Source organism: Molossus molossus, unplaced genomic scaffold (genome assembly GCF_014108415.1).
Source record: "Molossus molossus isolate mMolMol1 unplaced genomic scaffold, mMolMol1.p scaffold_m16_p_10, whole genome shotgun sequence".
Classification (NCBI taxonomy): domain Eukaryota; kingdom Metazoa; phylum Chordata; class Mammalia; order Chiroptera; family Molossidae; genus Molossus; species Molossus molossus.
The window spans coordinates 6,693,351-6,717,896 of record NW_023425345.1 but is presented as its reverse complement, the minus strand read 5'-3'; the positions used below and the strand labels follow the sequence as shown (position 1 = coordinate 6,717,896).

Sequence of the window (24,546 nt, the reverse complement as noted above, 5' to 3'; positions counted from 1 at the left end):
TTTTTTTAAATCCTCACTCGAGGATATTTTTCCATCTATTTTCAGACAGATTGGGAGGGAAGGAGGGAGAGAGAGAGACAGAGAGAAACATCAATGTGAGAGAAACACATAGACCGGTTGCCTCCTGCACAACCTCACCAGGGCCGGCAATGAGCCGCAACCGAGGTGAGTGCCCTTGACCGGAATCGAACCTGCGACTCATTGGTCTGCAGGCTGACACTACCGCTGAGTCAAACCGGCCAGGGCCAAGCTTTGGTTTTACAATCTAAAAAGAGGAAAGTCAGAGAAACATCTGTAACAAAAATAAATTAAAAAAAAAAAAAAGCCCTGGTTGGTTTGCTCAGTGGTTAGAGCGCCGGCCCACGGACCAGAGAGTCCCGGGTTCGGTTCCTGCTAAGGGCACGTACCTCGGTTGCAGTTTGTCCCCAGCCCTGGTTGGGGTCCTGTGAGTGGCAGCCACTCTATGTGTCTCTCTCACATCAACATTTCTCTCTCTCTCTCTCTCTCTTCCTCCCTCTCTCTCTTCTGCTCTATCTGCAGATAAATGCAAAAATGTCCTTGGGTGAGGATAAAAAATAAATAAAATAAATAAATAAATGTTTAAAAAAATAATAAAAAATAAAATAAAATAAAAAGAGGAAAGTCCTTCTCCCTCCCCAGGTCCATACAGCAAGTCTCAGGCAAGACTCTGATTGGCCCTGTTTGGATCACGTGTCTGCCTCTGGGTCAGTCACGCACTGGCCAGCCTGCACTTGTCTGCCCTTGTGCTGGGCGGCCCCCATAGAGCTGTGTGGAAGCTGACAGGGTCTCCAAAGGAAGGCACGCATGCCGATCACCAACATGCATGTAAGGGCTCTTTTATCCGAGTCCAATAATATTTCCATCTGCCACGTAACGTCGTGATCAATGATGTCTGACAAAACTGGGAAGCCTCTGAGGCTGGAGGAGGGTCCTTTGATCAGTGACAGTTGTACTGGGCCAGTTTTGTTTTGCACAGAAGCAAATCCTTTGCAAGTGCAGATCTCAGTGAGATACCTATTTATCCTGCGGACTCGCACATGCATAGGGTAGTTAGCAGGCTCCTTGTCGTTTTCCTGAAGGAGACACAGACATCAGACTCCCAAGTTTCCGCCAGTTAATTTCAAGCAGCCATATAATGTGCACCAGGCACTGTCTTTCTTTATTAACTTGCTCATACTTTCCCTGTTCTTTGTCATTGATCCCTCGGTGTAGGTACACCAAACAGCGCAACACCATGTTTTGCATGGAGTGCCTTAGTGGGCGTGTTCTGCAAATACCTTCGTGATGTGCTGTTAACAGTTGCTAGATATTGTGCCTGTTCTTACAAGTTCACCTTCACGGAGTCACCTTTATATTTTGCTCCATGGTGCCTATCTATCCCACTTATCTATTGCTGTGTAACAAACCACCCCAAAACTGATTTCGCTCCTAAATATGAAATTTGGGTGGGGAGGTCACACGGGGCTGGATGATCCATTTCCAAGACGGTGTACCCACGTGGCTGCAGGCTGGTGCTGGTGGGCACAGGGGCCTCTCCCTGGGCTTCCCCACAGGATGGTGGTTGTGTTCCCAGAGATGTGGTGAAGTTGCTGGTCTCTCAGGGCCTGTGCCCAGAAACTGTCATGGCACCTCTTCTGCCTGTTTTTGGTCAAAACAGTCCCAGAGGGCACCCTAAGTCAAGGGGAGGGGACACAGACCTCGCGTCTTGACAGGAGTTGTCACAGAATTTCTGGCCATTTATCTCCCACAGTGCTGAAAGACTGACTGATTTATTTATATAAAATAATTTTTCTTTATTGATTTTAGAGACAGAGGAAGGGAGAGGGAGAGAGAGAGAGAAACATCGATGAGAGAGAACATCGCTCAACCACGGAGCCACCCTGGTCAAGTGAGACTGACTTATTTAAAACCTAAAAATGGTTGGTGTTAAGGGGCTCATGCCTCTATGTTTGTAGTTGCTTTGTTTCTAAACTGCAGCGGCAGATTGTAACACAGTGAACATTCTGAGACACTGTGGCTTTTTTTCTGTTGGTAGGTAGGACTTCCCTGTGTCTGATTCGTTTACAATGATTCAGAATGGCTTGAGAAAGAGTCTGAGATAGTAACGTCTCAAGGAGAATGAAAAAGTAGGTGATACACTTGAAAGATGTTGGTTTCCTCTGAGCTTGGGGCTTTCTCTAGAAGAGCGGACAGATCGGTCTTATTAATGCAGAACTGAGAAAGGAGACATCCTGACAGCCCTTCTTCCCCGCTTGGAGACATCTGTTGCATTGCTGTTTTCGCTTCGGGCTTGATGCACTGGTCACGTGATGTCCTTGGATTAAACACTTGGGCTAAAGCATCTCATCTAGTTGCCCATCAGCTTCACTTTGTAGCAGATTTACATTCCGTCTGGGGTGCCAGATTGAAATTAAATGCTTTTTTAAAGCCCGAGGTCTGACAAAAACCATTCCCTAGTCAGCATTTCTACCATATTTAAAAATCTTCAGTGAAATGATGCAGCCTCTGGTTTCTTTTCTAGGGAAGAATCCAATTTGGCTTGTGGGGGTGAGGCTGTGATTGGTCGGAGCGCTGAGGATGCTGAGGCTGTAGCCTGGTGAGAGCCATCCCACCCTGCGGGGGCCACAGGACCCCTGGTCTGATGCCGTGGATTAGTGCTCTAAGGGTACCTTTTGTGCAATCAGCATTTCAACACATCTCTGTCCTCCTGAGGGAACCACACTTCCCTATGTTTGAGAATTGCTTGGTTTCGATTTCTTTTTTTTTATTTTTTATTTTTATCCTTACCCGAGGATATTTTTCCATTTTTTGTACAGATAGAGTGGGGGAGAGAGGAAGGGAGAGAAAGAGAGAGAGAAACACCGATGTGAAGGGACACATCGAGCGGCTGCCACCCGCACGACCAACCAGGGCCTGGGACAAACTGCAACCGAAGTACGTGCCCTTAGCGGGAACCGAACCCGGGTCTCTCCGGACCGCAGGCCGACGCTCTAACCGCTGAGCCAAACCGGCCAGGGCTGGTTTCGATTTCTTGCCACCCATTAGTCACATGAAGGGAACTCATAGGGATGGGGGCATGGGAATGGTTGCTGTATTTCATATTGAGAGGTTGGCTCGAAGGAGATGGATTTTTGAAGCACCACACCACTGACTTGCTGTGTAACTGTTCTGTCTCAGGCTCCTCATCTGTAAAGTGGGGATAGTGATTGTGGTGAGAATGGGATGAATGTAGGTAAGCTATTAGCACATGTATTAGTTAGCTCCTGCTATAACAACCCCCCAAGTTTAGCAGCTCAAAACAACAAACATCATCTCAAAGTTTCTCTGGCTTAGGGATCAGGGAGCTGCTTAGCCGGGCGGTTCTGCTCAGGGTCTTTCATGGGGCTGTGTTCCAGGTGGCGGCCAGAGCTGTCGTCCGAAGGCTGGACTGGAGCACGGTCACTTTCAGGGTCACTCACGTGGCTGTTGGCAGCTTCCAGTTCCTTGCCATGTGGTCCTCTACATAGTGGATGTCCTTTTTTTTAAATCCTCACCCGAGGATATTTTTCTATTTATCATCAGATAAAGAGTGGGAGGGAGGGAGAGGGAGAGAGAGAGAGAGAGAGAGAGAAACATCGACGTGAGAGAAACACATCAACTGGTTGCCTCCCGCAGGACCCCAACCAAGGTTGGGGACAAACCACAACCAAGGTACGTGCCCCTGACTGGAATTGAACCCGAGACTCATTGGTCCTCGGGCTAACCACTGAGCCAAACTGGCCAGGGCTGGATGTCCTTTTGACATGACAGGTGGCCTCCCCCAGCGAGGGACGAGAGAGTGGGGGGAGGGGAGGAAAGCAGTCTCTTGGTGGATGAATGTGTCTTTTCAATAAATCTTGAAAATGACACCCTGTGATTTCTGATGTGTTTTATTTGTTAGAAGTGAATAACTAAGTCCAGCCCACACCTAACAGGAAGGAACTCCGCTCCACCTCTTTGGGGGAGAAATACCAAAGAATTTGTGTACATATTTTTAAAACCACCAGAGTACAATTCTGGGCACGCAGTAGGTACTCAATAAATGATTAGATATTATGATTAGCTTCGTAGACAAATTCACTTATTGGTGAGTCAATTTCTAGGCAGCTTTAGGTACACCCCTATTTTATCAGGTAAAAGGAATCTGGGGTTCTACAAGGGATTGGTGATGACATCCAGGAGACCTCCACAAAGTGAGAATTTTAATCTTTCACTTTTTATCACGTGGGAGTGAGATTCTTCCAGAGGTCTCTGTTGTGCTGGATCAGTCCAAAGACTCTAGGAGAGGAACACACCCCACCTGAAATTCACTTCTACTCACTGAGAACATTTTCTCCCCCAGCACTTGGTGCAGTGTCTTCCTAGCTGGGGAGGTGGGGAATGATACCTTGGGCTCCACCTGGACAAGGGGGGCAGGGCTCCACCTGGACTAGGGGGGCAGGGCTCCACCTGGACTAGGGGGGCAGGGCTCCACCTGGACTAGGGGGGCAGGGCTCCACCTGGACTAGAGGGGCAGAGCATACCTTCTGAGAAGGGCTGGACTAGGGGGGCAGAGCATACCTTCTGAGAAGGGCTGGACTAGGGGGGCAGGGCTCCACCTGGACTGGGGGGCAGAGCATACCTTCTGAGAAGGGCTGGACTAGGGGGGCAGGGCTCCACCTGGACTGGGGGGCAGAGCATACCTTCTGAGAAGGGCTGGACTGGGGGGCAGGGCTCCACCTGGACTGGGGGGCAGGGCTCCACCTGGACAAGGGGGGCAGGGCTCCACCTGGACTAGGGGGCAGAGCATACCTTCTGAGAAGGGCTCCAGTTCCACTTGACCCCAGCAATTTTAAATTCCAAAAACAGATGAGGTTTTAAAAAATGTACTTATTTCATTATACAGTATAACCAGAAATTTGGACAAGAGGAGAAAGCCAAAGAAAAAACAAAATAACTGACCCCTGCAAACCTAACACAACCACGGATGACATTTTGTGATGTTTCTCTTCCCTTCTGTAGTATGTGGGTTTCTGTTTTTATCTAATTTAAAGTAGCTACAACTACAATTTCATATCCTGCTTCTTTTCACTTAGCTTTATGACGCACGTATTTGTATTACACTGTCTTTCACACTTTAGTTTTGAGAGCTGTATGTTCCATTGGGTGAATGTACCATAGTTTACTTAACTTCATTTTTCTCAGTCATTTCAATCAGTTCTATATATAATAAAGGTAGTTGTTATTTTTGTTATATTCTGCTGTAATTATTTTTTTGCCCATGCTGTTTTGCCTTTTAATTTTTACCATTTTCTTTAAAATAGTCCCATTAATTAGATACAGGTTAGATGGGTGCACCTGGAAATGCTAACCCTTTTTGTCTGGGGAATTACTCTATTGCTTCTAAACTTAAAATGCCTTTCTTTTATTAAACTATTCCCTCTTCATCTCTAGTTTCTATGTGGCTTTTAAAAATACATCTGGGCCTGGCTGGTGTGGCTCAGTGGTTGAGCGTCGACCCATGTACCAAGAGGTCGCCAGTTCGATTCCCGGTCAGGGCACATGCCCAGGTTGTGAGCCCCATCTCAAGTGGGGGGCATGCAGGAGGCGGCCAACTGATGTTCTCTCTCATCAATATTTCTATCTCTCTCTCCTTCTCCTTTGCTCTTTCTAAAAATCAATAAAAAAGAAAAAATACATCTGGAATTAGTTTTGAAGTATAATATGAAACAGGTCTAAATGAGATGCATTTTCTTTTCCAAATTACTGACCAGTTTGTCCAGTGTTATTTACTGCGTGGTCCTGCACAATCTTTCCCATTGGTTTGTGATTTCTTTAAAAAAAAAAAAAATCATCTCCTTCTTACACAGAATAGGGTGTTTCTGCCCTTTTTTTGTTTGTTTCTGGCCTTTTATTTCACTGATTAGTCTATTTTGCACCAGTAACTGTAATATTAAAAAAAAAAAGAAGACAGAATTGATGAAGTCAGGCCGTGGCTAGCAGAGGAACTTGGTCCAGCTGGAAGCGAGGTGCTAGGAGGTCGAGATAGGCCCTCCAGCAAACACAGGGATGACTTTCTCAGGAAAAAAGTCTTTGTTTGAAGCCAACTATGAATGTACAAGAATACCAGGGACATTGCTCGGACAACTCTAAGCAGCTGAGCAAGAAAGGAACCATGTTTTATTAAACACAAATAAGGCTGGCTGCCACTCTGATGGAATTAAGTTGGCAGACGACGGGCAAAGCAGCAGATGTCACACAATCAGGCATCAGCAAACTATCCGTTTCAGCACCTCGAACTTTTATTGGAAAAGGGCTCAGCCAGTCTTCAGAATTGGGTAGGCAAGGCGTCTGGACAGAACTGATATTGTGGGTGCAGCCCTAAAGAAGACTCACTTCCACAAGGGAAGGGTGGCCGCTGGGCCGTTCTGGCTTACCTGCAGTCTGTACGAGACGCAGTGAACCCGGCGCCCTGGGACTGGGGAGAGACCGCCAATGCAGAAGTTTTTTTGTTTTTGTTTTTGTGGTATGTGCCCCTAGCAGGAACCGAACCCGGGACTCTCTGGTCCACAGGCCAATGCTCCAACCACTGAGCCAAACAGGCCGGGGCCAATTCAGAAGTTTAAGCTGCGTGCAGACTGTGCCAAGAATTGAGGTGGGTGAACACCTCCTGCCACAGGCCACCTCGGCTGCAGTTGTGTCTGTAGACAGGTGGGGGGTGGGGTGGGGGTGTGGGGGTGTGGGGGGATTTGAACCAAGCCAAGAGAATGGTCCCAGAAAACCGTCGTGGAACCAGAAAGTTCGGGTCCCTCAAATTCTGAGTGGCTACATGAAGGGCTAGTAAGAACCAGTAAGAAAGCAAACACCTATGATCCCGGCCTTGAAAAACCACCATGATTATTTTATGTACAATGCTTTCCCATGGCTTACTCATAAATAGGACTGAAATGCCCCAGGGGAGAGTAAAGAAGGAAACAGATTTCTGGCGAGAAAGGACAATGAAGAGCCAGAACAGCTAAGGGGACAGGAAACTAAATGCATCATCGTTATCATGCAAGTGCATTTGTGAATGTCTCAGCACCAGCTGAGCGGGGCTCTGGGGCTCTGCTCAAACAGCGGGGCAGTCCCCTGCCGAAGCACCCCCACCGAGCGATCGGCAGGCCTGGCGTTGTTCAGGACGTCAGGGCAGGTGAGAAAGCAGAGATTGAAGGTACATCAGGGAGGTGGTCCTCGGGGGGAAGCAGCTCTGAGTTCTGCTCAGGAAGAAACCTCTTAGCTAAGATGGCCATCTCTGCCCGATGACAGCCCTGAGCCCAGGACCATGAGCACAGGTCCCTGCTCCCCTTTCTGAAAACAGGGGCGGGGGTGGGGGCGGCAGTGTGGAGTGGGGGGACAGGCTCTAGGGCTGCCCAGAGAGGAACTCCTGGCTGAAACCCTGGGAGTCACCTAACCTCTCTGAGCCGGTGTCTTCATCAGGGGTGACAGTCCTACCCACCCTATGTGGCTGAGGATACCAGAGCTCGTTTTCAAGAGCCTGCCACAAACCCTCATGAAGAGGAGGACAGGTTCTATCTGTGAAATGCTCCACCATCTGAAGAGTAGACCAAAAGTAAAAGGACCGCTGGGCACTTGAGGGGATAGCACTGAGGCCAGCCTGGTGCTCAGCGACAATTCACTTGCAGACAAGCCCGGCTGTGCAAGGCAGCTCCTGCCTGGCAGGGGATGCCCTTCTCTGGACCCTGCCTCCTGGGCACCTGTGGCCCAACCAGAGGGGAGGAGACCACCGCAAGGCCGCCCCTGGCCCTATGCGCCCTCTGTGTGGCTTTGGTGTGGCCACTGCCATGATCCGAGAGGTCTTTGGCAAGCACACAGAGGTGGGAGCACGGGCTGTGAGGAGGCAGGCTGGCTGTGGGCCTCGGGACAGACCTGGGCATCACAGCTCCTCCTTGTTGCTGTTGAGGGGCTGGACCAGAGGCCCTGGAGCCGGGGGTGGATCTACTGGCTCGTGGTCACCAGGCCACTGGCGACTGTCCTCCCTGTGCCTGCCCGCAGCGGCATGGTCCTGCAGGAGCCCACTCTCCACTCTGTGCTGCAGGAGGCTCCGGGTTCCCAGCAGCCCCTGCATTCTCAGGTACCCCTGCTGGCAAAAGGGTGGCAGCTTCTGGCGTGTTAGGGCGAACAGGAAACAGGACTCTACAGAAAAACAAGAGGAGGTGAATGAGTTGGGCTGAGAGGTGTTGGGGGAGGAGCTGCTGGGCCCCAGGATCCTCTATCCCTGAGCCTGGGAGCTGACTTTTCTGGGTATTTCACTTATGACCCAAGTGGCCACGAAACAGCCATCAGTAGTTCCAGGAACAGGCTGCCCTGACATTTGGGAAGAACAAGGCTCCAAAATGAAAGCAAACCACAGAAATGACTCAGCTTCCAGAGACTGGGCCCAGCAGGATGCTCTGCCTGGGCCAGCTTGCTGCGGGGACTCAGCCAGTGGGAGTGACCCTCAGTCCCACTTCAAGCTCAGAGCTGCCTGCAAAGATTTATCCTCTCAACAATATCGGAGTTGCAAACACTGTGAGCCATGTTCTCAGCATCGTGGGGTTATAAAGACAGAACAGGTCAATCCTGCCTGTGATTTACCGTCGTCTGTGCCACAGCAGTTGGTGTGTAGGTCAAACTGACCAATCAGGGTATCAGTGTGGGAACTTATCATTTAGAAACAGGAAGAAACCACCACAAGAGCTAGAAGTAAGCAGTTCCTTCTGAAGAATGAGAATGGAGGTGGGAAAAAAGCCTTATAGCTGAATATTACACAACTTTGATTTAAAGAATTTAGTTCTGACTTACAGCAGAGGGTCCCTGGCAGAACAGGCCCTGACAATCCTCTCCAAGCAGGGAAGACCTGCAGGTGTGCGGGGAGGATGGGGGAGGGCAGCAGGGTGGCCTTTTGGCAAGCACCACGTTCTGAGGGTGTGCATGGCCCCTTCAGCAGGGGCCAGGGGCAGAGAAGCCCAGCAGAACCTGGGGCTGGAACTGGCAGCTGCACATCCTCCAAGTGGGTGGAGAGAAAGCCCATCCTCTGCCAGCAGCTCCTCTGCCAGGCAGGATTCTTCCAAGTTCAAGGCAGTGACACATAGTGGCTTGTACTGTTGAACAGTGTCTAGAGAGCGGGAGCCAGGAGGCTAAAGGGCCTGTGATGATGCATTGGTAGGAGCCAAAACTCAGGGTGGGAATATGTTCCCTAACAGACACTGGCATCTTTGTGTCCTCCTGAAACCTTGAGAAGCAGGCAGGGATTTTGCAGCTGAAGCTTCTAGACCTGTACCGTGGAATTTCATGTGTGGGCTGACAGTCTGCAGAACGCTAGTACTCAGCTCTATGAACTACCTCTGTTGGAGTATCTACAATACTTAGACTATTAACTTAAACTACCATTTTAAGCCATCTCCCTTAATATATACATTTTTACTTCAAAGTGGACTGAGGATATCACCTGGGGATGAAACAAGGACACTTGCTCTCTGACCTGCAGGCTAGGAACTGACCGTCTCTAACCTGATTTGATACGAATAGTACCTTATATACAATTGGTGTTTGACAGATGTTTGCTGAACAGAAAAGAGGTCAGTGTTATACTAGGCATTCAGAGGATTAAAAGAAGACAAAAATTTTACCTGTTTCAATCAGTTCTCCCTCTGTATTAGACTTTTTTCCCCAAGTCCCTCTTTCATTTGGCTGTCAGAGCTATCTTCCAGTTCACCAATTCTCTCTTCATCTCTGTCTAATTTGTTTCTGTGTCTTCATATTGAGTTTCTAATAACTAATTTATTTTTTCATTTCCAGAAGTTTTATGTGGATTTTTCTCAAAACTGCCCAGGCAATTGTATTTTCAACAATTTCACCACATACTTTAGCCAGACTTTATATCCTCTATCTGACCACTCCAATTCCTGCAGTCTTTCTGGTTTGATACTAGTTTGTATTTCTGCTGACACTCCCTCAGGGTGGTTTGTGTCCCTATGTGCTAAGCGAATTTTGCTTGGGAGTTCATGTTCCTTGAAACTTTATCTGTGGAAATTTTTTTTTTTTCTGTTCAGATAGAGTGTGGGAGGGGGAGAGAGAGAGAGAAACATCGACGTGAAAGGGACACGTCGAGTGGTTGCCACCCACACGACCCAACCAGGGCCAGGGACAAACTGCAACCGAGGTACATGCCCTTAGCGGGAACCGAACCCTGGTCTCTCAGGACCGCAGGCCGACGCTCTAACCGCTGAGCCAAACCGGCCAGGGCTATCTGTGGGAATTTTTTAAGGCCTAGTTTTAATGTGTGTTTCTTCACAGAAGACTTGCAATTACTTCTGTGATTTCTGTACCACAATGGCAGTGTGCTGTTTGGCCCCAAACACATGAGGCCTAATTGTTGGAAATTCTCAGGGGCAATTTGCCCCCACTCTACCCAGAGCCAAGAGCATGTGTCTCCACCATCTCCATCTTGGGAGTGTTTTTTGCCCCCTACTTTACCCACTGAGACTCTAAACACACCTCACCCTGCTCCAGCCTCACTGTCCTATCCACAAGTGCTGCTCAATTACCCAGACTCTAGCCTACTGATGACCAGCAGATAACCCATGTCTAGCTTGGGTTTATGCTTTTCTTAGTATCTGGCCACTGGGTGGTTTCTTTATTTTCCTGCCAGGTCTTTAACAAAGACCTCTTATACTGTGTTTCCAGGCGTCCTGTCCTAGGAGGGGTTTCTGTGAACACCTAGTCAGCATGTTGTAGGAAATAGAAGTCTTGGGTTGGGTTTCTAGATGTGTACCCTGAAACAGCACAGGCCATGGATCTATTTGGTCTCTTCTCAATCTGGGAACTTAAGTTACCTGCATAGAAGCTTCGCAAATCGGTGTCCAAACAGTTCTCTAGGAAGCGCCTCAGAGGTAAAATGTGGTTCACTGGGGCAGTCCAGTCTGTCAAGAAATCTTCCACGATGTGGTGGATGGCTGTGGGCCGAGGCAGGGGCCAGTCTGCGGGGCGGAACCTCACCTCCTGCTCTGTGGGGAAAATGCAGGGGCCACATTAAAGCCCAGCAGCTGGCCTTCCCATCCTGGAGCCGACAGCGTGGTTCCTGCACACCCCAGTGCCTACCTCGCTCGCTCATGCTCGGCTTTGCTGGTCCACCTTGACACTGGCCGTGGACAGCTTGTTCAACAGCTATCTCCAAATGTTTGGAAGGTTAGCATGAGGAAGTGAGACAAAACTAGACCTGCCCCTTGTGGTATCAGAGGGCAGAGCCAAGACTAACCACTTGAACTTGATGTCTCACAAAGTCTCATATAGACTGAGGTCTTTTGTGACTGCTTCAAAACTGGTCTTTCTGTGAGGAGGCTCAGGTTCTGCATCCAAAGGGGCCTTAGAGCTCATCTAGTCCATCTCCCACTGGTTGTGGACTCCTTTCTACGGTGTCCCTGTCAGATGGCTCAAGCCGTGACCCAACCATCCCTATAGGGGAAGCCATTCCACTGTAGAACAGCTCTGATTATTACTTGCTCCTTATATTGGATACAAACCTGTGTTCCTGTCACTTCTACCTGTTGATACTACCTCTGCCCTTTTTTAGATCACCCTCTTCCAAGTAACAGCCCTTCAAGTTCTGAAGCAGGAGTCCTGGTGGCTACTCTTGCCAGGCACTGTGCTGGCATTCTGTATACGTTACCTCATTTATCCTCAGACGAGAAAGGAAGGCACTGTTTTTATTTATTTTTTGTTTTTTTAATCCTTACCCGAGGACATTTTTGCATACATCTTCAGATAGAGCGAGAGGGAGAGAGGGAGAAAGAGAGAGAGAGAAGCATTGATGTGAGAGAGACACATCAATTGGCTGCCACTCACACGATCCCAACTGGGGCCGGGGACAAACTGCAACCGAGGTACGTGCCCTTAGCGGAAACCAAACCCGAGACTCTGGACCGCGGGCCGATACTCTAACCACTTAGCAACCCGGCCAGGGCAGGAAGGTACTGTTTTTATCCCTATTTGACAGATGAGGAAGCTAAGGCTCAAAGAGGTTAATAAATGGGCCAAGGTTACAGACAAGGACAGGTCAGACCTGGGAGTATGTCCCAGCTGTTCTGTACTCTATGGCTCTGTTCCTGCACTAACCACGCTAGTGCCTTTCCCGTTCCTTCTGATAGTCTCCAAGTCCCCCTCCCCACTCCATGGTCAGCCTCCTTTGGAGATACAGAGCAAGACAGTGTCCCTCTTACTATGTGGTGTCTGGAGATTATGACACTCCATGTGTGGCCTGCCCAGGTCATGGCACAGGCCAGAATCTGGGAACATCACTGATCATTCTTGGACCTTCTGTCCCATTTGGTCACTGGGCAGAGTCCCCAGAGGTGCTCCTCTGTCAGCTGAGAGTGTTGTGTGAGGGATTAATGGTGATGCCTGATACACAGTGGGGCCCGAGGAGTGCCCACCTCAAGACAGCCCGTGTGGGAGGGAGAGCAGAGACCCAGCTCACCGGTGGGGAGGTGCCTGTAGTAGTAGATGACGGGGTGGAGGAAGTTGGACTGCCAGGCATCTTCCGTGTGCCCCACAGACCGGTCGTAATAGAAGACATCCTTGTCGGGTCCAGAGAAATTTTTTCCATACTCCATGTTGATGACAAAGAGCCCATGCCTGGCTTTCCTGCCTGTGACTGTCTCCAGCTGGGCCAGCATCTGCATGGGGAACTCCTCCAGGTACTCGAATGCTGTGGCGTTCCTGGGGGTCATGGCAAAGGGGAGGCAAGACCCTCAGTGCTGCAGCACAGGTGAGAGGCAAGTGTATGTGGGTCTGTGTGTCGTGTCTCCAAGAAGTGACAATCAGACAGCAGACAGACTGATCAGCCTGCACATCTAACATCAGTATTACTCCCAGCTGAGCCTGACTTACACGTGGGGTGGCCTCCAGGAAACTAAGGAACCTGGCCTGGCTGTCGGGGAGAGGGTGATGCAGGCTGTCGGAAGAGTGACGGAAAAGCTGGGGGACAGGGTGAACGCCTTGGAGTGTTCAAGGGACAGGAAGGCCAGAGCGGTTGGAGTGGAGGTGCGGGGGAGGGGCTGGAGAGGTGGTTGGGGATCCCCAGGGGCAAGTGAAGGAGGGCTTGTGTGGGAACTTCTGCTTTCATCTGCACCGAGGGGAAGCCACTGGGGCCTGGAGAATACTGAGCAGAGAGGGATCAGTGTGACTGTTAAAAGGCCCTCCCCAGCCACCGTGTTGAGAGCAGCCGCTGCTGGACCAGCACCAGGTGAGAGGCTGTGGCTCGGCCCGAGGTGGACCGGCAGAGCGGGCGAGGAGGCAGGTCTGGGTGACTTGAAGGCAGAGCCCTAGGGGTTTACAGATGGTGTGGATGTGGTGAACGGGGTGAGGGCGAGAGGGGCCCAGGATGGCGGGGTTTCTGTGCTGAGCTCGGCTGAGCTTATCGCCCGTCCCTGAACGCGGTGTGCCGTCACTCCGGCTTCGGGCCAGGCTGTGCCCCCAGCCTTCTTCCTCTGCTTCCCACCTGCCAGCTGTCCTCTGAGGTCCTCCCCCTCCCGCCCTTCTACTCTGTTTCCGGCCCAGGAAGTGTCCCCTTACGCTTGACTGGTAAGGAGCCAACGTGGTCCTGGCCCCAGGGAGCTCTTAAACTACACTGGTGTCGCAGTTTGCTGCTCATCTACCCGGTGCCAAGTGCGGCCTGTCCTGCAGTCCTGCGTGCCCGCGTTATCGCCCCCATTCTGAAGGCAAGAGACAGGCTCAGAGAGGCTAACTAATTTGCCCGAGGTCACACAGGTGGTGAGGCACGGCTGGATTCACTCAGGGCTGTCTGTCTGTCTGCAGAGCCGGTGGTGTGGATTTCACGGCTTTCCCTCCAGATAAATCCATCTCTCCCACCCCACCCCCGTCTCTCCTCAGGCTTCATCTTAGGAGGGAGCCACTAGGGTACGCCACGCCTGGGACAGCGGGAGAAGGGGGTGACGAGTGGGAGGTGAGGCAGCGGAGGGGCGCGGGGTGGGCTGGGGGACTCACTCCTTCAGCAGGACGACGTCGGCCAGCACGCTGAACATCTGGTAGAGCCCCGAGGCCTCGTTCACGCGCCGGAGGATGCAGCTGGTCAGCTGTGTGGCGGGGTGCTCGGTGGCGGGCCAGGCGCGGCCGTGGTGGCGCCGCTCCAGCAGCCGGTGAACGGCGCGCACTGAAGGGCCAGAGGAAGGAATGGCACGCCGCACTGAAGGGCTTATCTTTTGCCGTCAGGAGGGACAGAAGTCCCCATCAACTCCTTGAACTCCGTGCACACGGCACGCATGACGCCGAGGAGACGTCTTTAGAGTGGGGCGAGCACGTGGTTTCTGTGAGGCCACACGAGAAGCACTTTCGGCTGCGCAGCCTGTCACACACAGGACAGCAAAGCGACGGGGCGAGCCTGGCTCTGATCCCCGGGTCTGTGCTTGCCCCGCCTTCGTCACCCACACGTGGCATGTCAAAACTAGACCCAGAGCCTTCCTCGGCTACCTCTCCTTCCCACAGTCCCTGTTCCTGCCAGAGACTCCCAGGTGGCAAAGCTTTACTCTGGCCAGTTTGCTCAGCGGTTAGAGCATCTGCCCGCGGATAAAAGAGTAGCGGGTTCAATCCTGGTCAAGGGCACGAACCTCGGCTGCGGTTTGTCCCCGGCCCTGGTTGGGGTCATGGGGGAGGCAACCAGTTGGTGTGTCTCTCTCACACTGATGTTTCTATCACTCTCTCTATCTCTCTCCCTCCCTCCCTCCCTCCCACTCTATCTGAAGATAAATAGAAAAATGTCCTTGGGTGAGGATTAAAAAAAAAAAAAAAAAGAAAACCTTTGATTGCTCCTTCTCCTTTACAGCCTAACTCCAATCTGTCACTAAGTTCTATTTTGAGATGCTCTGTACACAAATGTAAGGACAGAAAAGCAACAGCTATCTAAAACAACAGGAAGATGTTTTTCTGTATACCTGGGGCTGCCGGATGCAGTTGTGAAATGGGGCACCGCACATAGGTGCCAGCTTGTCCAAAATGCATCAATACAACACCCCGATCCAACAAAGCAAGGACACAGACAATTCACGTGGCAGGGGACTCAGCTGGCCCACAGTCACAGGAACACATGCAGCCTCACCAGACATCTGACTCTCTGGAGGAAACCATGGTTAAGCTGAGTTTCGCAAAACGTTGAGGAATTACACAGCTAGAGAAGTTTGGGAATGGTGCCCTGACAAAAGGAGCACATATGTGAAGGAATAAAATCTTGAGAGAGGCTGGCACATTTTGAAAAGCAGGCGAAGGGCCAGGCTGGAGAGAGCTGACGGCCTGCACAAAGCTCTGAATGCCGTGCCCAGGGGCTGGACCTCTCCCTGCGGAGATGGGAACACTCAAGCTTTGTAAATAGAGGAAGATTTTTAAATTTTTTTTATCCTCACCCGAGGACATTTTTCTATTTTTTTTTTTGTTCAGGTAGAATGGGAGGGAGAGAGAGGAACAGAGAGAGAGAGAGAAACATCGATGTGAAAGGGACACATCGAGTGGCTGCCACCCGCACGACTGACCAGAGCTGGGGACAAACTGCAACCAAGGTACATGCCCTTAGCAGGAACTGAACCCGGGTCTCTCAGGACCGCAGGCCGACGCTTTAACCGCTGAGCTAAACCGGTCAGGGCGATGAAGATTTTTTAAAAAAGAAAGGTTGTTTTGCCAGGCTGGTGTGGCTCAGTGGCTGAGCGTCGACCCATGTACCAAGAGGTGACTAGTTCAATTCCCCGTCAGGGCACGTGCCCAGGTTGTGGGCCAAATCCCTAGTGGGGGGCATGCAGGAGGTGGCCAATCGATGTTCTCTCTCACCAATGTTTCTATCTCTCTCTCCCTTTCTCTCTCTCTAAAAATCAATAAAGGAAAAAAAAAAAAAAGAAAGAAAGGTTGTTTTGGTAGGTACTATGGTGGCTGGATGGGATGGGAAGCCAGAAAGACCAGCGGCGGAAGACCAGTCACACCTCTGACGTCAGGGCGTCCCTCAGAGGCTTAGAGAGGTTATGAAGCCTAACTAACCTCTGAGGGCACTCTGCTGGGGAGGAACCCAGGTTAACATTCCTCAAGCTCAGTGTTCTTGCCAATACATGGTGCTTCACCCGCACAGGACACAGGCATGTAACATGCCACCCCAGATGTACATACTTTTATACCTTATCCTACGCTTTTCTAGACATATCCTCAAACCACGAAAACCCGTTGCCACAGACATGGAATTTATGATATTCGACTCTGATGAGCAATCCCTTTAAGGCTGCAGGAAACTGGAGTGTGTCTGCTGACCCCGGCGATGGTTCTGTCTGGACTCACCTGTGTATCGGAATCCATGGATGAAGCCCCCGGCAGACTTCCGGTAATCCACAGAGTGGCTGGCCGTACCCAGCACAAAGAGACCACGGCTTCCTTTGGACTCGTAGCTAGCTCTGACCAGTGGGTACTTCTTTTTGAACTCACCCCCTGAAGATAGTCTGAGGGATCTGTGAGCAGAAAGCGTTGTTAATAAAAATCGCCGCTGTGTATGAAACACTAATTACAGACCTGGCTCTGTTCTAAGTGCTTTATATTCCTTATTGCATACCACAACCCAGGAGGCGTGTATGATCATCTCCATTTAACAGATGGAGTAACTGAGGCTCAGGGTAAGGATGTGGTGGGTCAGGATTCAAGCCTGACTCGAGGCTGGGCACTGGGCTGACACAGGTGCTATGTGATCAGATGGGACAGGAGGGTCTGGTTCAGGGCCTCCAGGCTCTTGTCTGCCTGAGCCTTCGCAAGAAGGAAAGTGAGACCCTGGATGGATTCTTTGATACCAGCCTTGCCAAGGTACTGGGGCTGCAATGTCTAATGACAAGGATCCACAAAGCAGTTCTTCAATATACAATTATAAACAATTTTAGGAGTGAACAGTTAAGAAAAATTTTTTTTCTTTATTCATTTTTAGAGAGAGAGGAAGGGAGAGGGAGAGAGAGAGGAACAATGATAAGAGAGAAAATCGATTGCCCGCCTCCTGCATGCCCCCCAATGGGGATCAGGCCCACAGTCTGGGCATGTGCCCTGACCAGGAGTTGAACCAGTGACCTCTTGGTGCATGGGTCGACGCTCAACCACTGAGCCACACCAGCTGGGCAGCAGTGAATCTTTCATTGAGCATATAGTATATGCGAAGTAGCTTCCTATCTTTATCCTCACAATAGCCCTATGAAAAAGAAACTGAACCTCATTTTAGTGATGAAAACGGGGGCCAAGCACGGTTATGTATCTCTCGCAGAGCTCACAGATTTGGTAAGAAAGAATCTCAGATTAACTCAGCACCTGCGCTCTTAGCCACCACGCTGCCTTCCAGCAAATTCACCTCCTGGTTCTTGCCTTCCCATCTCTTGGGTGGAGGATCAAATACAGACACTCACTGCTGCTGCTGCTCCAGGAGGGAGGGACTCAGGGCCACTTGGGACCCTTCTCAGTGGACAGAGAGCTCATGCCTGGGCGGGAGACCAAGCAGCACCCACATCCAGGCCCAGGGTGGAGTCCCGAAGGCCCCGGCGCTGGCACTGCTGGACAGGATGCTGCTCCCGCTGGGAGGCATCGGAGGGGTTTGCTATGAGAGCCCAGCTCCTCCCCCACGTGGACTCACTTGTTGAAAATGGAGAAGTCAAAGTTCCAGCCCAGGCAGCGGATGACCCGGTCGTAGGCCACACGCATGGCAAAGTTGTCACTGTCGTCCTGGGGGAGGGTGACGGCATCGGCAGTCTGGTTACTTTCCTCCAGGTAGAACTTTAGGGTGATGCGGAACCTGCCCTCGCGGTCCTTCACAAGACCCAGATCTGTCAGGTCAGACTCCAGCAGCCCATCCAGGGACTTGAGCTGGTAGGTGTCCAGCAGGCCGTTGTTGATGGCCCTGGGGCCCAAGGGACATGCCAGGAGAGAGAAAGGAGTCTGTGTTGGCTACAAGGAGACTCGGAGGAAGAGGTGGTTAGTCCAGCTGGGATCAGGAATGGCTTTAGAGGGGCTGGAGGACACAGCACACTGGTAGCATACCTGAGGTCTCCTACATAGTGGGTGGCCCAGGAGAGCCGGACTCGGGAGCGGCTCAGCATGTGGATAAAGTTGGTGACCCCCAAGATGTTCTCTGACGTCTCAAAGGCTGAGTTCCCTCGGCCCAGAATCAGCACATTCTGACCCACAAAGTCCTTGGGGTCCACAGACACGGACTCGTAACCTTCCGCATATTCGGATCCAGGGAAGTCTACCAGGTTGGGGACTGACAAACCGGTGGCAACAAGAAGGACACTGCAGGTGGGGGACAGAGGGAAGTTGGCTTAGTCTCTTGGCTATAAGACACTAAATGAAAATAGAAAATCACTCTTTGGGTCTGCCACCTAGGATGCCTGCCTGACCCAGACTGCTGGCTCCTAAAAGAAAACAGAATATTCATTCATCCATCCATCCATCCATCCATCCATCCATCCATCCGTTTACTGACCCATCCCAGTGTATGTGAGACTTGACCCCTGCGCCTCACTGAACTCACTCCAGAGGACACAGTTTCCTTTACCCCGCACTGGGATTATACCAAAGAGGAGAATTAATCTAATTGACAAGAGAAGGTGGCACCATGAGAAATCGAGTACTTCACCCAATTCTGAACACAGCAGTCAGACCAAGTATCACCCTCAGTCATGAAAATGAGACTTGATGTTCCACCTTCCCCTTTCTGACTCGCTTGGCAGAAGCAGACATCTACCGAGGACTAACTCTCTCCTAGGTCTGGACTGTTTCATGTGTTATCTTACCGCTCAAAGCAACCCTGATCGGTGTTATCTGGCCTGCTTTACAGGTGAGGAGACACAGGCCACAGCCGGTGTCCAAAGCTCCTAAGACAGCAGAGCCAGACTGACCACAGATCAGCCTGATTGCAAAGTCCTGCCTTTATTTTATTTTTATTATTTAAATATGTCTTTATTGATTTTTTAGAGAGAGGAAGGGAGAGAAAGAGATAGAAGCACCAATGTGAGAGAGAAACATAAATCAGCTGCCTCCTGCACACTGGCACACACCCCACTGGGGATAGAACCCGCAACCCGGGCATGTGCCCCAACCGAGAATCAAACCGGGATCTCTTAATCCATGGGCACTCAATCCACTGAGCCACACAGCCTGGCGGTCCTGCTCTTTATAAGGTGGGTTTTCAGTGCTGCGGTGGGCTGCTGGAGAGCTGGATAGGGCCAGCCTGCAGAATTATTTGATCACAGGGTGGTTTCAAAAACCGGCCTGGAAAACAACAAACCGAACTGGATGGCCTGTAGAAGGGGCATGTGCAGTCCCTATTGCTCCATCTTCTAACTCTCGTCCACAGCTCACATCTGACTCCCCTACACTGTAGCACAGCTGTTTAAATGCAAGGGTCAAAATGACTCAATCCTTTGCCCCGTAGGTGTGGCTCACTGGTTGAGTGTCGACCCCATGCACCAAGAGATTGCCAGTTCGATTCCCAGCCAGGGCACATACCCTGGTTGTGGGCCCAATCCCCAGTTGGGGGCATGCAGGAGGCAGCCAATCGATGTTCTCTCTCATTGATGTTTCTATCTGTCTCCTTCTCCCTTCCTCTCTCTAAAAATCAATAAAGGAAAAAAAATGGCTCAACCCTTCTTTCCCTGGACTGTAGCAAGCAAGGAGCAAGGCTGGGCTTCTGGCAAAACACATAGGAAGATGAACTCTGATTGAGCGCCTGCCAGGAGCCAGGTGCTTGGCTAACAGCCAGGAAGTGAGAGGCAATCTGGTGCAGCAGAAAGAACATGGGCTTCAGGATCAGGAAGATAAGAGCTCAAACTGCAGCTATACCATTTAAAAGCTTTGTGACACAGCACCGCTTGCTCAAACTCTGAGCCTCAGTTCTTCATCTGTAAAATGGGGATCAGTAAACCTCTCCCATAGGGTCCTGGTGAGGCTGAAACAAGTTCAGTATCGTTTGTGACTCTGAATTTGGGTTGTCTACATGACCTTAAGCTTTCTTGAAAGCTAAAGCGGAATGTTGGTAGTACTGCCTGCAGGGCCTTCTCACTTTTGTTCAGTTCTGAAATCCCACTAGGTCCCTCTAACACTTGCTAGACACAGCATGTCTCAGGATGGATTTTGGGGAACACTAGTTCTGGCAGATGTTCTACAAAAATGCTAAATACCCAATGTTGCTGGAGTGCAGTGGTGAATATGAAGCTATCAAAGACTCACAAATATTGAAGGAAAGCATTGGTAGTATATTCCAAACATATTTGATTACAATCTTTTTAGGGCACATGTGGGAAATGATGGCTGAGCTAAACCTTTTGGCACTAAATTTCAGTGAGTGTAAGGGGTGGCAGATTTCTTCCATTCCTCCCACACCAACTGGCCAACCAGAAAGTGTCAGTTCCTCCAGGAAAGGCCCTGGTTTCAGCAGGTGACCTCTGGGACCTCGTTGCTTACCTGCACTGGTATTGGCTGCCATTCTGGGCGGTCAGGATGAAGTAATGGCCATTCCAGGCCCGCCGATCCTTGTCCAGAGTAACGTGGGCAATGGTTGTGTTGTACAGCACCTGGAGCCCCAGCCTGCCCGCGAAGTCGCCCAGATAGCGCACCATGTCGCTGGCGTCGGGGAAGTAGGCTTGGGAGTAGTGCCTGAAGAGCAGCCGGGGGTCATGGCTGAGCAGAGAGTTCCAGTCGTGGCGAAGGTTGAACTCGGCGTTCGTCCTGCCCGTGTACCGCTTGTTGATGCTGATGAGCTTGCGGTGCCGGGGGTAGCGCGTGAAGAAGCTGCCGGGCCCCGGGGCGCGCTCGAACACCGCGTAGTCCCTCCCGGCCTGCTGCAGGAAGTAGGCCATTTGCAGGCCCGCCGGCCCGGCGCCCAGGACACAGTAGTCCCGGTGTGGTGGCGCCCAGGCCTTGGCAGGGTGCAGGGTGAGGGCCGGGTAGAGCGCGATGGTTAGGAGCAGCCCTGGGGGGCCCCACACTGGGGCCACGCCGGACAGGCCCATCCTGCGGCAGACCAGATGGGCGAGGCCTCGGCCCACGGACGGCCCGAGGCCCTGGGAATGAGTGAGGAGGGTTCTGGAAAGAGCCGGAGGTTGGCCCAGTGCTCACGGCTATTTGGGGAGGAGCCAGGGCCAGGACTCAAGGACTTCTTGAGCTCATTTGCTGTGGTTTCAAGCTCGGATCTGGAGATGCCTCCAGGAACCCCCAACCCCTCCATCTCCTTCAGGGCCTCGGTTCCCAGGGGCACCGGCCCTCTTCTTAGTGCCATGGTAGTAAGGCGGCGGGTACTCCCCCATGTTCTCCCTAATTTTAAGGACGTCCAACACCCGCTCCAGCCCTCTCCAGGGAGAGCCGCCCCTAGGGGCACAGGTCCCTTTGGCCCCGCCCCGCCCTGGGGCTGGCGCCGGAGGAGGTGTGGCCTGCACGGACCCCACCCTCAGCCAGGTGCCCGGCCTCTTCGGTCACGCGACGGAGATGCCCAGCACACCTGCGGCCACGCCGGCGCGAGGCCGCCTCTTGCTGGCGCGCACTCGCTAGGAGTCGCCCCCCGCGCGTGCGCGGTGCCCACGCCCGCCGCTCGGGCCTCCCAGGCCGGCCGGCCCACCCCGCTCCCCAGCGCTCGCACCTCGCAGCCGCTCCGCAGGCAGTGCGCAGAGTGAGGCTGGGCTGGGCGCCGGCTCGCGCCAAGGAGGCCGCCCCGCCCCTCCCCTCCCGCCGGACCAATGGCAGGGGGCGGGGTCACGTGCGCGGCGCGCCGCACGCCGGGCCGAGGGCCTGCGGGGAGCTTCAGGCGGCGCAGGGGAGGCCTGCACGTGCTGCCGGGGCTGGGGAGCCAGGGCTGGAGGTCTGGTCCAAGTGCCGGGTGCGGGCTCTTGTTTTCAAGCTGTGCTGTTCCGCTTGTGAGGCGCGGGAGCTGATCATTTTTGGACGTAATTCCCGCTCTTACACTTTGGCCACTTAATGTAGCCAAAGGCTAGTTGGCTACTCGGGTTTTGGGGACTGGAAACCAGTTTGGTGAAGCCAGGACAGAAAGACCAGTTAATAAGTGTTTGCTACTGTGGACTAATAAAGGGGTTTTACAGAATGTAACCTCAGGATGATCTGATCATAAATTCCTAACTGGGCAAGTCACTGTCAGTAGTCATGCCCCAGGCATACAACTTCTTTAAAAAGGTTTATCTTGCCCTTAATCAAGCCCTGTCCATTGTCTCTGTGCATGGAGGCTCACACGTTTGAAACGCCTCTTTTCAGACCCCTCAAGTGGAACCATCTAGAGAACATAGATACTTTTAACTTTCCTGTAATGATTCCCACCTTGCATGCTCCCACCTTCATGTAATCTTACGTTCCCGCCCCTCAATTCCGAATAAGTAACAAGCTGCAAACTGTCATTCTGAGAGGCATTTTTCTCAGTCTGTTGAGGTCCTTCTTCCAGGCATATCCTGTTTGGCTCAAATAAAATCTTTGTTTTATTTAATTTTTTTCTTCATTGATTTTAGAGAGAGAGGAGGGAAAAGGGAGATAGAAACATCGATGAGAGAGAACATTGATTGGCCACCTCCTGCAGACCCCCCACTGGGGATTGGGCCCACAACCTGGGCAGATGCCCAGACAGGGAATCAAACCCGTGACCTCCTGGTGCATCAACTGAGCCACTGGCCGGGCAAATCTTTTTGTTTTAAAATAAATTCCAAGCCCAGCCGGTGTTGCTCCCCAGTAGCCAACTAATCTTTGGCTACATTAAGTGGCCAAAGTGTAAGAGCAGGAATTACGTCCAAAAATAGTCAGCTCCCGTGCCTCACAAGTAGTTCAGTGTCGACTCTGCACCAAGAGGTCACCGGTTCGATTCCCGGTCAGGGCACATGCCCAGGTTGTGGGCCCGATCCCCAGTGGGGGCATGCAGGAGGTGGCCAATCAATTTTTTCTCTCATGGATGTTTGTTTCTCTCTCCCTTCGTCTCTAAAAATCAATAAAGAAAAAAAAATTCATCAAAGTAGAATTTCTTTAAAAAAATTTTAAAAATATTTTTCTATTGATTTTTAGATAGAGAAGGGAGGAGAGAAACATGTATGGGCTGCATCCTTCATGCCCCTTACAGGGGATTGAGCCTGCAACCCAGGCATGTGTCCTGATTCAGAAGGAACCAGTTGCATGGGACGATGCTCAGTGCACTGGGCCACACCCACTGAGCTCAAATAAAATCTTAAAAAAGTTCTTTACAGGTGTTGAAGTTCTAACCTGGACACTACAATGATTCAATCTATTGTTTATTAAGAAACATTCATGACTGACTTGATCTTCCACCAACCTGTGAGGTAGTCCATGATTCTGTTTCTAATATTTTATATCCATTGGCCTAAACCTCCATAGGTTTAGGGGTGATTTGCTTAAGATCACCCAATTAAGAAGTGGAGCTTGGAATTAAAACCCCCTTTTTACTCAATTATGAGCTCTTTACAAAATGTTTATTCACTCATGAATGTTTTATGAGCCTGGTAGGGTAAATAAAGTGGCCTATGATAGGCCAGTATAAGACACTTAAACATAGACCCACTGCTAATACACAGCAACTGTGGCTGAAGTGGAGGTGATGTGGAGGATGGCAGGTGATCCTGAACTGCTGTTCAAATGAACAGATCTAGCTGGCTTCCCAGAGGTGGAATGTAGATCCTGCATGAGACTGTCAACTTGAAAACAATCACGGAAGGAGTTCCTTCATTAAAAGGACTTAGAAAAAAACACGGTGAGCTTCATGTATGCACTGAACCAGATAAAAATGGAAGAGCAAATTATAGAAGAGGAAATTAAGGGTCAGTTACCACCAAAGAGCTCTTCCTCCCCTAAACCCTAGGTCCTCCCACAGACCCTGACCAATTATGTTAAAATGTCATAATTTTTATCAAGATTTACAGGGGCAGCCCTGGCTGGTTTGACCCAGTGATTAGAGCGTCAGCCCGCAGACCAGAGTTGTGAATTCAATTTCCGGTCAAGGACATGTACCTTGGTTGCAGGTTCAATCCCCAGCCCCTGTCAGAGTCACGCAGGAGGCAACCAATTGATGTCTCTCTGACATCAATGTTTCTCTTTCTCCTTATCCAAAAAAAAAACAATGGAAAAATATCCTCAGGTGAGGATTAAAAAAAAAATGTACAAGGGCAGAACACAGTGCATTTATGAGGGGAAGTACAGGAACGAAGAGGCATTGAGTGGTCCGGTGAGATGGAGCTGAGGGTTCTCATGGGAAGGCAGCCATGCCTACTGTGGAAAGAACTTCCTATTCTAGCTTTGCATGGCTGGAGCTTCTTTTCATTGAAACCTTTCTAGTCTTCCCTAACCTCTCAGACCAAAGAAACTACTAACAAATACCACTTGTCTATAATTTTCATAGCCTGTATCAGCATCAGAGAAAAGCTCCATTGGGGCAGAATGATCTTATTCACGACCGCAGCGCTTTCTCCAGTATCTGAG

General features: G+C 51.0%; 1 protein-coding gene across 1 annotated transcript; it reads right to left on the bottom strand.

The window, feature by feature from the left end:
- Window positions 1-7,447: 7,447 nt before the first annotated feature.
- Window positions 7,448-21,408, bottom strand: FOXRED2 (FAD dependent oxidoreductase domain containing 2). The gene is made up of 8 exons (XM_036251394.1): window positions 20,533-21,408; window positions 18,109-18,360; window positions 17,705-17,968; window positions 16,384-16,550; window positions 14,062-14,227; window positions 12,533-12,774; window positions 10,893-11,063; window positions 7,448-8,211 (listed from the first exon to the last, which is right to left on the bottom strand). Exons 1-8 carry the CDS (start codon window positions 21,078-21,080, stop codon window positions 7,952-7,954), a joined length of 2,070 nt encoding a protein of 689 aa, XP_036107287.1. The 5' UTR covers window positions 21,081-21,408; the 3' UTR covers window positions 7,448-7,951.
- Between the last annotated feature and the right edge of the window lie 3,138 nt (window positions 21,409-24,546).